The sequence below is a fragment of the Cinclus cinclus genome, chromosome 3 (genome assembly GCF_963662255.1).
Source record: "Cinclus cinclus chromosome 3, bCinCin1.1, whole genome shotgun sequence".
In the NCBI taxonomy this organism is placed as follows: Eukaryota; Metazoa; Chordata; class Aves; order Passeriformes; family Cinclidae; genus Cinclus; species Cinclus cinclus.
In genome coordinates this window covers 2513954-2528978 of record NC_085048.1, presented here as the reverse complement: position 1 = coordinate 2528978, position 15025 = coordinate 2513954, and the positions used below count along the sequence as shown (strand labels likewise).

At 43.7% G+C, this 15025-nt stretch overlaps 1 protein-coding gene across 1 annotated transcript in view; it reads right to left on the bottom strand.

The window, feature by feature from the left end:
- The window catches only part of MSRA (methionine sulfoxide reductase A), a 233517-nt gene that overhangs the window by 72032 nt on the left and 146460 nt on the right, over positions 1-15025 (bottom strand). The window contains exon 5 of the mRNA XM_062488383.1: positions 8771-8877. Within this exon, the coding sequence (XP_062344367.1) occupies positions 8771-8877 (107 nt within the window). The remainder of the gene's footprint in view (positions 1-8770; positions 8878-15025) is intronic.

Genomic DNA, 15025 nt, shown 5'->3' with positions numbered 1-15025 from the left:
ATGTTTTTGTAGAAAATAGGTCAAATATAAACTCAACATCTGTCTTTGATGCTATTACAAGTTCAGCTGACACAGGGAAATTTGCAGATCCAATGCAGTGAATACTTTGTGCTTGATCAAGTATCATAAAATTGTTTTAATTAAAAAAAGAAGTGCAAAAATGGTATTGATAATGGCAATGATAACTGGATTAAGATGGACTTTGACCAGGATTGTTGTGATCAAGGCTTAGAAATAATTTTAAAATTAGTGCTGGCACAACTGGGAGATCATGTGAAGGTCAGAGTTACTGCCCTGGACCACTGAGATCATTGGAATGGAGTTTAATCTCAAATCGCCTCCATGGCTTCCCTGAAAAAATCCAAAATTCCACTTCATCCATTGTCTGGATACAGCTCTTCCTCCTGCCCTTCCCCACCACCTCACAAAGGGTCTTGATGTGTAAAAGAGTTTTTTCTTCTGTGGACACCTTAAACACAACTCCTTTAAAACTTGAAAAAGACCTGGGTTAACTGAGCCAACTAAAAATAACCAAAGCACATGAGAAAGGAGCAGCCACAATGGAAACACATTAACTCCAAAAATCCACAGGAGGCTGCTTGCTTGAGGAAAGGTCAGGATTAAATACTGGATTTAATACTGGGGTTTGAAGCAGGGATTCACTGAAAGTGATTTCTCAGTCTTTGATGACTCTTCCTGCACATAATTCCATGGCCCTGAACTAGAAGGCATCTCAGGATTCTCCAGGCAGCAGGAAGAGGGAATATATTTTGTCCACTTCATGTTGAGTACTTGGGATTCACTTTCAGACCCAGTGAGTAAATGACACCTAATAAATGTCAGCTAGAAAAAATACAAGTTTTTGTCTGCAAGGATAAAAAAAAAAAAAGGAAAGTTTTTCAGAAACACAGGCCTGAGGAAAAAAAGTGGAAAATCTGATGACTGGGCAAATTGGGGAAATAGGAATGAAAGGATGAGGGACAACATCAAATGACAGATTCTTCCCTGTGAGGGTGGTGAGGCCCTGGCACAGGGTGCCCAGAGAAGCTGTGGCTGCCCCTGGATCCCTGGAAGTGTCCAAGGCCAGGCTGAACAGAACTTGGAGCAACCTGGGATAGTGGAAGGTGTCCCTGACCATGGCAGGGGATGGAATGGGATGAGCTTTAATGTCCCTTCCAACCCAAACCATTCTGAGATTCTGTGATTCCATGATAAAACAAAAGGAAAGACCAGAGACCTGTGTAAGTCAATAAAGGAGAAAAAAACTCGATGAAAAAAGACCACAAATCAAACCAGACATGACAATGTTGCTGGCTAAAGCATCCTCTGATTTTTCCTTCCAGGAAGTACTGACTTGTTTTCCCCAAAGCTCAGAGCTCTCTGATGTAGGGGCACACTTCACACAGAAAATAATACACACAGCCCTATGACAGTTCTTTGGACAACAAAAACACTGAGAGGAACCAAACTTCTGGGCCAGATTTTTATCTCAATTGCATTAAATCCAAAGTAATTCCATGGATTCAAATGGTGTTGCTCTGGATTGGGAACTTACAGATGATCTGTACTGGGTCCTGTGAGGGAATCTTGAGAGTTATTTAAGCAAATAGCAGCATCAGCTGGAAAACAACTGCAGCAGGGATGAACTGTCAACATAGCTGGTTATCAACCATCTGGTTATCAAATCAGGGGGATCTGAGTGTTTAAGTGGACCCTCCTATGTCCATATTCAGAGTCCGGAGCAGGATATTTTATAAATGTTGAGTATCTGTCATTTCCACATGAGAGCTTTGTGGAACTCAGAACTTCCTGAAGTGTCATCATGCTCAGACTCATTTTTTGCTTTGTATTTCAGAGCTGGGTAAACAGTGGGAAAGTGTTCCATGAGTATTCATTTGAATCCTGGCTCAGGCACACTTGTGTGCCTGAGAAAAGGAGGTTTGAGGAGCGTTCTTGGATCCCACAGCTCAGCACTAGGGATAAACAAACTGTTTGGAGAGCAGAAGTAATGATCTCATGCTCCTAGGAAATGCACACGTCACTTTAAAAAAGGCTTTTTCCTGAATTTTTAAATTTGTATGGAAACCACAAACCAGGCCAATCTCTCTCCCTCTCTCAGTCCATGAAGAGATTCCCATTTCAAATCTTGTCCTTCACCTGGATATGGATGGATCCAAAGGGCAGAGCAGAATTAAGACACAACATTTCCACACACTATGAGACTGAACACACCTGGAGATGATTCCTCAGGTCTCTTTCCTGGACATTTTTCCTTAGGTCAGTTTTAAGGGCTGTGTTTAACCCAAAGAGAACAAGAACAGCACCAGCTAATGACTATCATGTACCTTTTAACTTGATCTTTTTCTGTTTTATCCTGTCCCACCCAGAACTAATCTCTCAGTTAAACTGAACTCTTTGAGCGCTTCCTGAAGAGAAGGAATTCCATCCTGTTTCATCCTATAAATCCTGTGTTCACCTAAACCACCATTATTAAGGCCATTACCACATTTATGCACCTGACATTTAATGTGACACTAGTGACACTTTCAGAATGCTGTAACAGATGCATAATCAAATCAAGAAATTCAAAAGCCTGGACTAGAAGCTCTTCAGAAGGATCCCAGATACCACTGAACCATGGGAGAGAACACTTCCAGACTGATGGGAAGGGATTTAACCTCTGTGTTGGCATCACTGCACATTCCACTACTTTTCCTTGGCACTGGGATGACCCAGGAGCCACAGGAGAGCTGTGCCCCACTGGAGGCCAGGTCACACAGGATAGGACCCCTCAAACAACAGCTCAGCCCTTTAAATCTTCATTTTCTGAAGCAACATGGGGATCTGCCCTGGAGATTGAGAATTCATGTGCCTAAGAACATTAAAATGGATGTCTACACAAATCCAGCGTGTTTTTACATTAATGGCAGGCTGAACAGGGCAAGCCACACAAAGCAGGAAATGTTTTATTTACAACCCACTCTTGGAGTCAAATCCATTTGATATTTACATTAGTTTATTACAGGGCAATTTCTAGCATTAGCTTAAATGTCCAATATAAACTTTGCATTCCCAGTGCAATAAAGCAAACGGCTCCTTCGGTGACCCCCACGACCTCCCAGATGAAAAAATGATTGCAAAACACAAAGTCTGGTTTCATCCTGCTGTTCCTTGTTCTACATCCAAACACAGGATCAGCTGTATTTGCAACAGTCAAAGGGCCAAGTGAAATGCCTGGCCTTTATCAAGTGAGGACAATAAATGCAGAACTGAAAGCTATTAAAAACAAAAAAAAATCTCGCCTTTCTCAGCATTAATAAAAATAAGCAACATGTGCTGCATTCCTGGGGAACAGGAATAGTAGCAGGATGCACTTGGCACGAGATGGTGGTACTTCTCTGCCTCAGGGAATGCCCATCCCCAAAAGTGTCCAAGGCCAGGCTGGACAGGTCTTGGATCAGCCTGGATAGTGGAAGGTGTCCCTGCCCATGGCAGGGAGTGGAATGAAATGGGCTTTAAGGAAACCATCACCTCCCTGGGAACTCCTTCCAACATCTAATCACCTTTTTCATGAAGAAATTCTTCCTGAAGTCCATACTAAACCTCTCCTGGCACAGACTGAGGCCGTTTCCTCTCCTCCTGTCCCTGTTCCCTGGGAGCAGAGCCCTGACCCCCCTGGCTGTCCCCTCCTGTCAGGGAGTTGTGCAGAGCCACAAGGTCCCCCCTGAGCCTCCTTTTCTCCAGGCTGAGCCCCTTTCCCAGCTCCCTCAGCCTCTCCTGGTGCTCCAGCCCCTTCCCCAGCTCCATTCCCTTCCCTGGACCTTCTCCAGCTGCTCCATGTCCTTCTTGTCCCAGAGCTGTCCCCAGGGCTGGAGGTTCCCCAGCAGAGCCAGCACAGGGGACAGGCACTGTTCTGGTCCTGCTACCACCCCAAAGCTGGCACAGCCCAGGTGCCTTTGGCCTCTGGCCCACCTGGACACACCTGGCTCGTGTCACCAGCACCCCCAGGGCCTTTTCCAGCCCCTCTGCCCCAGCCTGGAGCTGCAGGGGGCTGTTGTCACCAGGTGAGGCATCCTTCCCCAGCACTCCCTGTGCCCAGCCATCACCAGTTCTTAACCCAGCCCAGAGGGAACCTGCCCAGGCCATGGGCTGCTGGATTTTCCAGGAATAAGCCCCATGGGAGACACTGTCAAAGGCTTTGCTGAAGTCCAGGGAGACACATCCACAAGTTCATCCTAAGTTCATGCCATTAATGCTTTTATCTTGCTGCCACTGTCATCAAAAAAATGGATTAGGATTAGTTTTGAGAGATATTCCTGCTGTGAGGTGCCCAAATTTTATCAGAGTGGCAAAGTCAAATTTTCTGCAGTTACAGTAACATGAAAAGAGTTCACAACTGCTCACAGAAAACCTCCTCATCCGTAGCCCAATGCAGCCTTCTCTGAGAGGGATGAACATACAAAGGGTATCTCTGCAGCACAGAAAAGTGATTACAAACCAAAGAATGGCTCAGCTTATCAGATCAGCTTTGCTTGTCTCCACAAGAGCCACCACCATCAATCAGGAATCAAGTCGTTGCCATTCACAGCAGAGTGAAGAAGAGATAATTTGACACATAAAGCCCTGAATTAGACATAATTTGAAGAGGAGTAAGCAGGTGTTATTTTTTTATTGACTATTGTATTGCTTTAATAAAAACAATCTCATTTTAAAAGAGCTATTTAACTTCTCCCAGCCAAAAATCACATGAAAAACCATCTCCCAGGCAAGGCTTGTTCTGAATTCACACAGCACGTCGGATAAAAACACAGATGAAGGTTGTGAATTCCCACCGCCAGGCATTTCTTCATGGAATTAACCACTCAGAACTGTGGATCCCAGAGGTCTGTAAACAGCCCTTTCTCCAGCTTTGATGAATACAATCCTGAACAATTCACCTCTTTATAGGTTGCTGCTCCAAAGCTCGTTGCTTTTGGAAAGCTTTTGGAAACTCTAGCTTTTCAATCTCTTTTCCTTAATACCAAATTTTCAGCTCTTAGTTTTTGCACCTGAGAGTGTTGCTGGTTTGTTCCCACATCACAGAAAGACAGTGAAAGCTTCCCAGTGTCTGCTAAAGTGCTGTGCTCCAGAGATTTTTACATTTTCTACTGCCCGATGCTAATTCATTGCCTTCCTTATTCCATGGAATGCATCCATCCAAAATCTCTGCTCTGGAGCCAGGCTGGGAGAACTGGGGGTGTTCACCTGGAGAAGAGAAGGATCCAGGGAGAGCTCAAAGCCCCTTCCAGAGCCTAAAGAAGCTCCACAAGAGCTGGAGAGGGACTGGGGACAAAGAAGGATGGGACAGGACACAGGGAATGGCTTCCCACTGCCAGAGGGCAGGGATGGATGGGATACTGGGAATTAGGAATTGTTCCCTGGGAGAGTGGTGAGGCCCTGACACAGGTTGCCCAGAGAAGCTGTGGCTGCCCCTGGATCCCTGGAAGTGTCCAAGGCCAGGCTGGACGAGGTTTGGACCAACCTGGGATGGTGGAAGATGTCCCTGCCCATGGTGGGAGTTGGAACTGGATGATCTTTAAGGTCCCTTCCAACCTAAATCACTCTGTGATCCAGGAAGGGGGGGCACTCAGTGTATCCTTGGAGCCTTAAAACCCTGTGCTAGTGCTTGACAAAACAAAGCAAAGTCCAATTCTGAAAAAAAAATAAATAATACAAGCTTCTTCCCACCCAGATTTCACTCTCTGTATTACTACTGCCTTGATAATTCATTTGAAAACCAAACCCAGCCGAGTAACTGTCTTGAAAATTGAGTAACCTCAGGCTCACCTGTATTAAAAAACCTCAGCTTTAGGCAAAACTGCTCATTCACAGTGATTTCACCAAGGCCTGGCCCTCATTTGATGAGGTTTTTTTCTGATTACACTTCCATTGTGTCACCGTTTAGCAGCAGCACTATTGTATTACAGACCCTGTCACCAGTAGCTGACTCTGACTCCTGCACTCGGCTCCCTCAGCAGCTCCAGCCCCACAGCTTGATGTGAATTCTGCTGCAACTCCTCAGCTCTCAAAGCAGCTGCAGGAATCAGCAACATGTTCCACAATTTAAAATAGATGTGACTTTGCAGGATACCTGGGCTCGGGGCACATGGAGGGTCTCACTCACAGCTTGGTCATTAATCTGATTATTGTCGCTTAAAATTGAATCCCAGCATCAATCATGAGGTTGGAAAAACACTCCAAGATCATAGAATCCAAGCATCCCCCAGCACTGCCAAGGCCACCACTGATCCACATCCCCAGCTGCCACATCCACACAGCTTTTAAATCCCTCTAGGAATGGCGAATCTATCGCTGACCTGGGAAACCCATTCCAATGCTTGCTCACCCCTTCTGTGAAGAATTTTTCCCTAATATTCAATCTAGACCACAATTTGGCACAGCTTGAGGCCGTTCCCTCTCCTCCTGTCCCTGTTCCCTGGGAGCAGAGCCCTGACCCCCCTGGCTGTCCCCTCCTGTCAGGGAGTTGTGCAGAGCCACAAGGTCCCCCCTGAGCCTCCTTTTCTCCAGGCTGAGCCCCTTTCCCAGCTCCCTCAGCCTCTCCTGGTGCTCCAGCCCCTTCCCAGCTCTGTTCCCTTCCCTGGACACCAGGAGCCAGGTGGGAAAAAACCCAAATCTCATCTAGCAAACCCATCATTTTCTGGTTGAAGGTCATTTTTAGGAGGGCTCTTTCAGGTTCTCAGCTCAAATCACATTTAAGTGTACATGCACAATTATTCAGCGAACAAAAAAATAAATGACATTTTGATTTTATTTTATTCTTTTGCAGTGCCATGAAGTGCTGGAGTCACCCATGCACACTGCTGTTATTGTAATATTTGTTAGTCCTTCCTCCCTTGCTGCTGGCACCACTGCTTATCACAGAAAAATTGTGCCATTCCCACATTTTTATCCATGATTATCTGGCATGTGTCACTGCCAGAAAAGCTTGATATTTATTTTAAATTGCTGCAATAATAAGGAAAGTGGCTGTATCACATTTACATTAAAATAATGGAATGCACAGCATTTAATATGAAAAGGGATTCCTGAACAAATTGTTTGCTCAGTATGTTTCCCACACGACCATTCCACTGCTCCTGCAATACCCCAGTAGATAATATTGGAGATATTGTTGTTAATAATACATGGGAAACACACATCCCTAAGGAATTTCACTGCCTATTTGCTGGGTTTCCTTAGCTGGCAACACCGTCCCTTCCTTCCCCACTTCAGTGCAAAAACAAACTCTACATGTGCTCACTTACAGTTGTGCCTAATTATATAAATGTACTAATTACACACACTTTTCAAAGTAGGTAAATTTTAAATGGTGCCATTAAGGAAATCTATTTGATGATGGAAATTTCTGTAATATCATATTGCAATCTCACACATGGCAATTTTGCTCTCATGTCAGTATTTATTTAATGACAAATAACAGCAGAGGATAATAGAGTTGGGAAAGCAAATTAAAGCTGTAAGATTTGCAGGGTGATGCTGGTCAGCAGATACTAAAAGAAAGGAATAAAAGGAATTTAGAAAAGCAATGGATCTAAGGTAAATAATGAGCAAAAAGAAGTTTTGAATGACAAATATCTTCCAAAACCACCAGATAAAACACCTGGAAGACTGACTTCTCCTCATCAGAAAAAAATGTAAGTCATTGAGCATTTCATTTACACACACATTTATCAGATCTGAAAATCACTTACCTGCAGTTCTGAGCACCTCTTTGCATTCAAAATAATTCCAATTGCAAGTAGGAACCAGCCCTGGGGGCTCTCCCAGTCATACCCACATTGTCAAAAAACAACCTGCTGCTTTTTGGGACCTTCTAGCTGATGTAAAAAGAGGTTTTTTGACTCCTAACATCAAATATACACCAAAACTCCTGGTTCTTTAACATAACACCAGTGAGGAGATTGTATAATTAAATATTATTTATTTTATTTTAGCACTACTTAAGTTTACTGCCCTGATGTCCCAGGTGAGTGGATTTTTTCACATAAATAATAATATTTCAATATTTTTCTGCTGCAGAATCTGGATTTTGCATTGACAAGAGAACTGGGCACCGCAGTAAAACAACAACACTGCAGGATACTAATCTCTCTGCCTTTATTTAAATAACAACATGGCAGGGTAGAGACAGAACCCATCTTCCCCAGAAAACAGGGGAAAATTCTGTGTAAGAAAGGGAATTGTTTGATGTTCTGTCACACAAATCTTTGTGTCACAACAAATACTCTCAGTAAGCCACAGGCTGTCACATCTCATCCAAGACATTTATGGAAAGGCTTCACAGAAGCATCTCATACTCATCAGGTGGGTGATCCTGAGTTATCCAGCACAACCGTTAATCAGGAATATTCAGGAATTCTTGGATCTGGTATTTTGGGTACACCCTTCAGGGTTTGGGGTCCAGAGAAGCTTGAATAGCTTTAAGATCACAGATTTCTGTACTGGTGAACCCACATTAAATAAATCTCGAAACACCTCTGCATAAGGATCTATTTTTCCTTCTGCATGGTTATAAAATGACTCACACGAAAAAAAAAAATCCTAAAAGTTGGAATTTACAGCAAGTATGATGCAAGTTGGGCATTGGGCTGAGGATCTGCAACAGCAGCACGGATAGTGCACAGAACAAGGAGTGATTCTGTGTTAATTCGTGACATCTTTGACCTTGTGCTCACAGGTGAAGCAATTCCACCCCCCTGCCCAGTGTTACCTTCTGATATTCTTCCTTGGATCTCAGGGCAGCTTCCATCTGCTCCTGGGAGAAGGTGTAGATGGCCGAGCGATACTGAGTGCCGACATCGTTCCCCTGGCGCATCCCTGGGGACACAGAGCACAGGGGGATCAGCTTCCCTCCGTCCCTGCGTGCTGGGAGAAGTTCAGAATATCCCTGTTCAATCCCACAAACCTAGGGTTTTTGAGATTTCTGTGCTTTCTGGCACTGACCCCCTGGAGAACAATGCTTTTGACCTGAGGCCTTGGAGAAGGCTTCCAAATTTGAGTGACGGAGTTGGGATCACTGGTGTGTAGTTAAATAGAAGTGTGTGATTTCACATAGCAATCAGTTTTAAATCTGAGGTTTTTATAATATAGTAATAGGTATGGGACAAGATGGAGGATTTTGGGTGGTGTCCCTTTCAGTGTTCATCTTCCTTCTTCTTCATGGTTTCAGGTTGTAGTTAGTGCCACACTGAGGGTCGTGGGAATTTAGTTATTGGGTTAAAAGTATGAATAATATATGTGTTATTTCTCTGTTGGACTGTTTAGCTTTAAGAGGCTTTGTAGCTAGGCTGGATCTGTCTCCATTTTACTCACTTCTTGCTGGTGGCTAAAAGTGCTGCTGAACTTTCTGTACTTTTGATAAGATTTAATACACAACCAAGCCCAAACACAAGAAAATCTGTTTCCTTTGCGTATTTTTTAATCCTGGCTCTGAGTGAAGGCAGAAGAGACCCAAGCCAAACCACTAATTAAGCGGTGCAAAAACACCCACCACCCATTTCACAGAATCCCAGGATGGGTTGGGTTGGGTTGGGTTGGGTTGGGTTGGGTTGGGTTGGGTTGAGTTGGGAGAGACCTTAATGCTCATCTTGTTCCAACCCCCTGGGTCTGGGACACCTCCCACTAAATTCAAGAGGTTACATCCAGCTGGATTTGCACAGTTTCTTCCATGCACACTCAGCAGGTAGTTTTAGAAAGTCCAAGTCTTTGGTTAAAGAATCCTGAAGGGATCCAGGTCTGATATCTCCTTCTGAACGTCATGAAAATTAAATATGAGCATTTTTCGGTTTTGTTCCATCACAGAATAGTCACATACAGATGTCAAATCTTAAATAATTAATCTGCAGTCACTGTAATCAAGGCAGACTTTAAAAAATTATTTTGAACCATGCAAATGGTTACCAAAAAAATGTTGATTTTATCAAATATTTTTAATCTTTCTTGTGCTCTGGGAATAAAAGTAATTGGGAGGAAGGTACAAAACACTTTTGGAGAAAAATAATTATTTTTGGGACAGGCTGCCCAGAGAGCTTGTGGACTCCCCATCACTGGAGGTGCTCAAGACCAGGCTGGATGGGAAATTTTGGCACCAGGATTTTGTGATATTTCTGCTGATACGTGTAACCCTTTCAAAAGACTTGATGTATGAAGTTGTTCACATACAAATTTACAAAATATGGGATGGATTCTCCCTTCAAAGCTACAAAACACTGGGCCAAAGCAGAGAGGTGACAACTGTTCCCTCAGGTGACCAACTCAGATATGGCTTGGCACTGCAATCCTGGGAAGCCACTGCTGCTTCCCATTCCCATTCCCATTCCCATTCCCATTCCCATTCCCATTCCCATTCTCTCCTGCCAGCTTTGCTGTGGATCATTCCCTAAAGTCAAACAACAGCCTCAGAGCAGCTTTAGCATCAAGAATTATCTGGACATGCAGTTTTTCAGCTGCATTGGCAACTTTGTTATCACTGCCTTTCACCTCTTGTTCCAAATTTTGTGCTCAAGAACACAACTTTACGCTTTGATGGAATAAAATGTGTTAATTTTAACTTTGTCTGCTGGTGTGCATGAACTTGGGGGAGTGAAAAAATTGGAGTTTCTTAAGCAGAGTCCTCCCAAAAATCTGCAATCCAAGACAAATTTGAAATCATCAGGATCGGTGTTATGATAGCCACCAGGCTGCAGAAGCCCCTCTGAGGATTCCCATCAACTCTCAGGGTTGTAGAGATGAAATGGGATAAAAAAAGGATGTCCTGATACCCCCCTGGCAAAGGGCAGAGGGTTGAGGAAGAGCCTGTGGTACTGCTGGGAAAAGATGCCATCAACTCACTACTCCTCATTAAATCATGGATTTATCCCTCTTGGATGCCCCAAGGCAACAAAAAAGTGATTTAAAGGGAAATACAATAAACAAACAAAAATGCCTTAAATATTTATGAACAACACGACACAAAAATATTTTAAAAAAGGCATTAGGACAACAACTCCATTTGATGACCAACAGTTACATGAAAGAATCTGATTCCAAAATATCTTATGGAGTTTTCTGATGATTTGGGTTCTCTTTTAGCTGTTAAAATGCGTCATTACAATTAAAAAACCAACCATGTTCTTCATCAATACTTAACAGAGTCAAGAGCCGCCACATAATATTTTGTTCATTCCTTTGGAAGTTCTTCCAGGGTGACAGGGAGCTCTGGTAAAGCCAGTTTGGGATAAAAGGAGGACAGGCCAGGAAAGGTTTAGTTTTGCCAGGATATGTTAATGCTGATTGATGTTTGAGCTTAAGCATTTAACATTCTACAAATCTATTTATTGCTTAACAAACTGTTTAACGACCAGCTAGGGAGGAGATTACAAAAATCTCTTTAAATGAAGGATTATTACAGAGGGTGCTGGTTTCCAGCACAAATTTAGGAGTGTAAGTTTGCTATGAGCTCACGCGCAGAGCGCTCTGAGTGAAAAAATCAGATTATTTAATATCTTCATGTGCCACCACGACACAGTATCAGGGAACCAGTCAGTTTGATTAATTTATTGAAGAGAAAGTCAAGAAGAGAATTGTCTGTAACTTAAAAATACATTTCTAGAGAGGAAAAAAAAAAAAAAGAGCCACCAGAGAAATGAGGCTCTTCAGTCTCGCCAAAGTTGTTTAACTTGGAGGGGCAATTGAAAACTAGAGTATCTAAAATCCAGGTGGGGAATAAGACAACATCCAAGAAACAAAGAGCATTTATCTCTTGAACAATGCACCTAAAGCCACACTCCATTCTTGAAGGCTTCACTTTCAGAAAACGCATTTTCATAGAATCACAATCATAAAACAGTTGGGGTAGGAAATGACCTTACAGATCACCCAGTCCCACCTCCTGCCATGAGCAGGAGCACCTTCCACTATCCCAGGTTGCTCCAAACCTTGTCCAACCTGGCCTTGAACATTTCCAGGGATCCAGGGGCAACCACAGCTTCTTTGTGCCAGGGCCTCAGCACCATCACAGCCAAGAATTCCTTCCCAATATCCCATCCAACCCTGCTGTCTGGCAGTGGGAAGCCATTCCCTGTGTCCTGTCCCTCCATCCCTTGTCCCCAGTCCCTCTCCAGCTCTTGTGGAGCTTCTTTAGGCTCTGGAAGGGGCTTTGAGCTCTCCCTGGATCCTTCTCTTCTCCAGGTGAACACCCCCAGCTCTCCCAGCCTGGCTCCAGAGCAGAGGGGCTCCAGCCCTTGGAGAAGCTCCATGGTCTCCTCTGGACTCTCTCCAGCAGCTCCACGTCCTTCTGCTGTTGGCCCCAGGGTTGGATGCAGCTCTGCAGGTGGGGTCTCACCTGAGAGGGGCAGAGGGACAGAATCCCCACCTCTCCTGCTGCCCACACTGGGGGATCAGCCCAGGATATCAAAACACCAGGAGTTTTACCATGCCAATGACTAAAGGGTGAAGCTAAGGAGAAGTCAGGTGTGTGATAACAACAGCCCCTCCTCCCGTCTAAATGTTGGCTTGGTCTGTTAAACCACATATAAGGAACAGACATTGCATATATCTCCCCAAAGTGTAGCTTTAATGTGACCAATGATCTAAGCCAAATTTTCCCTTATTTTCACTTGTTTAAATTATTCTGTATCTAAATCCCCTGCAATATAGGGCTAATACAGCCAAGCCCCTAAGACTATGAGACAACAGAATAAATTCCATGTGTGCAGACATGGCCCAGTGCCACTTCTGCTGTTTTTATTTTCAGTGAACATCACATGGACAAACATCTCAGGGGTCCATCACTGATTTTTTAAACCCTCTGACAAGTCTGAGGTTCTGAGATTCACAACTCAACAAGTAGCAAACAGGACAGGAAATTCAATTTACTATACTTGTGGGTGGATGATGGAGCTTAACTGTCTTGTCTTAAAAAAAATAAAATTACTGACTAAAAAAACCCCTCTTCTTGGGTCTTTAAAAACTCCACAGTATGTCTGTGATTAAACTCTTAACTGGGAGAAGGAACAATTCCTACAGAACATCAGCTGAACATCTTCAGAGCAACTGGATTTTCTTGGGAAAATGGTTGTGTCTACAGCTCTTCTGTAAGATGTCTCAAAGCCATTTTCTGTGAGAAACCTGCCAGCTTAGGGATAGTTCTTGGGGTAGCTCCAGGAGATCAACCTTTTCCTCAAGGATAATAGGGAATTCTGTCAGTAGGACCTGAACCTCCCTTTCATTCAGGACTGAGATGATAAACAGGTTCCTTCTTAAAGTTGGTAAGAAAATTTATTAATCCTGAGGAATCAGAGAATCACTGAGAGTGGAAAAGGCCTTGGAGATCATCAAGTCCAACCATCCCCCAGAAATGCCAAGGCCACCACTGACACATGTCCCCAAGTGCCACCTCTACATGGATTTTAAATCCCTCCAGGGATGAGGACTCCAATAGTGCCCTGGGCAGCTGTGCCAGGGCTGGACAATATTTTCCATAAATTAATTGTTCTCATCCAGATCTACTTTAGTAATATCAGTGGGGCAAGACAGAGACTGGAAAAGGCAAATCCTGTGTCCCTGGCCAGGTGATCAGGAACACATCCAGCAGGAACAGGAGCAAAGACATCCAAGGTAACAGCCCAGCACTCACTGGTGAGGCCTGAGACAAAGCAAATCAGCTGATCTACCGGAAAAAGCCAGAAAACCTCTTGTCAAAGAGATGCTTTAACAGAGACTCTGATTTTAGAACAGAGAGAAAAGCAGAAAATTTGCACCTCTCCGGCAAAAGACAAAAATATGTGGGGTTTGGATAGGGTTGTGTGGTGCCAAAGTATAAAAAAGTTCAAAGTCCAACAGCACAGATCCTGTGTGAGCACTGGGCTGTCATTGTAAGCTCTTGTCTCTGGAGAACTAGGGTAGATGAGGGCATCTGGAGCTCCAAATGCTTTCAGATGTTGGGCATGGATCATATTCAGGAATTTCCCTCTGGCTGACCAAAGCACCTCAGCAGAGCTCAGCCCTGACCACTCTGGAGAATATAAAACGTCCTCACTGTGCCAGCAGAGCCCAGAGCACCAATTAACCACAAAAAGCCCTCAAGAGCCGAGCTCTGCTTTATATGAAATGGAAATCTGTGGTGAGAGGATGGTGGCTGGAGAGAACTGGGAGCTGTGATGTGCTCCCAGATCCTGCCAAAGGAAGGATTCCCAGGTTGAGACTGCCATGGAATACAACCATGCTGCCACTGGGAAAGTTGCTGTTTGCCACAGTGTAGATAACAGGCAAAGAAATGGCTCCAAAAGTCCCTTTTATACCAACACTTCGATATCTTCTGATGTACCTGGGTAGGAATGAGATAGTTTTGGTCTCCCTCCCATTCTTTGGCATCAAAGCAATAAATGCTGTCTCTCCTTTGGTTTGAGTGACTGGAATATGGACTGCAATATGGAAACCCCATCCCTGGAAGGGTCCAAGGCCAGGCTGGACAAGACTTGGAGCAACCTGGGATAGTGAAAGGTGTCTCTACCCAAGGGCAGGGGATAGGACAAGATGATTTTAAAGTTCCCTTCCAAGCCAAAGCATCCTGTGATTCTCTGATCAACAGAAAACCAGATTTCCCAGTACTGTTTTTTTTTGTTGTTTTTTTTTTTTTGTTCAGAAACTGCAAACAAGCAGATTTGTTTCCAAAAAGCCAATGTTTAATACATTAACTACAGAAAGCTAAAGCAAAAGATGCTTTATTTTATTGGCTAAATCAAGGAATTCTTTTGAAGACTCAACCCTCTAATGACTTGAATGTAACACTTATACACCACTCCTTATCTTCCCTCCATTTAAAAATAATAAAAAAAATGTAATGGCATCATCCGTCAAGTTTGCTATTCTCGGAGGATCCCAGGCATAATGGAGATAAATGGCTGAGGTCTCTTCCACTCTTCTCTGCCATCAAGTGAAATTTTAAAGGGCAGTTCATAGCTCTTATTTTTATCATAATTTTTCC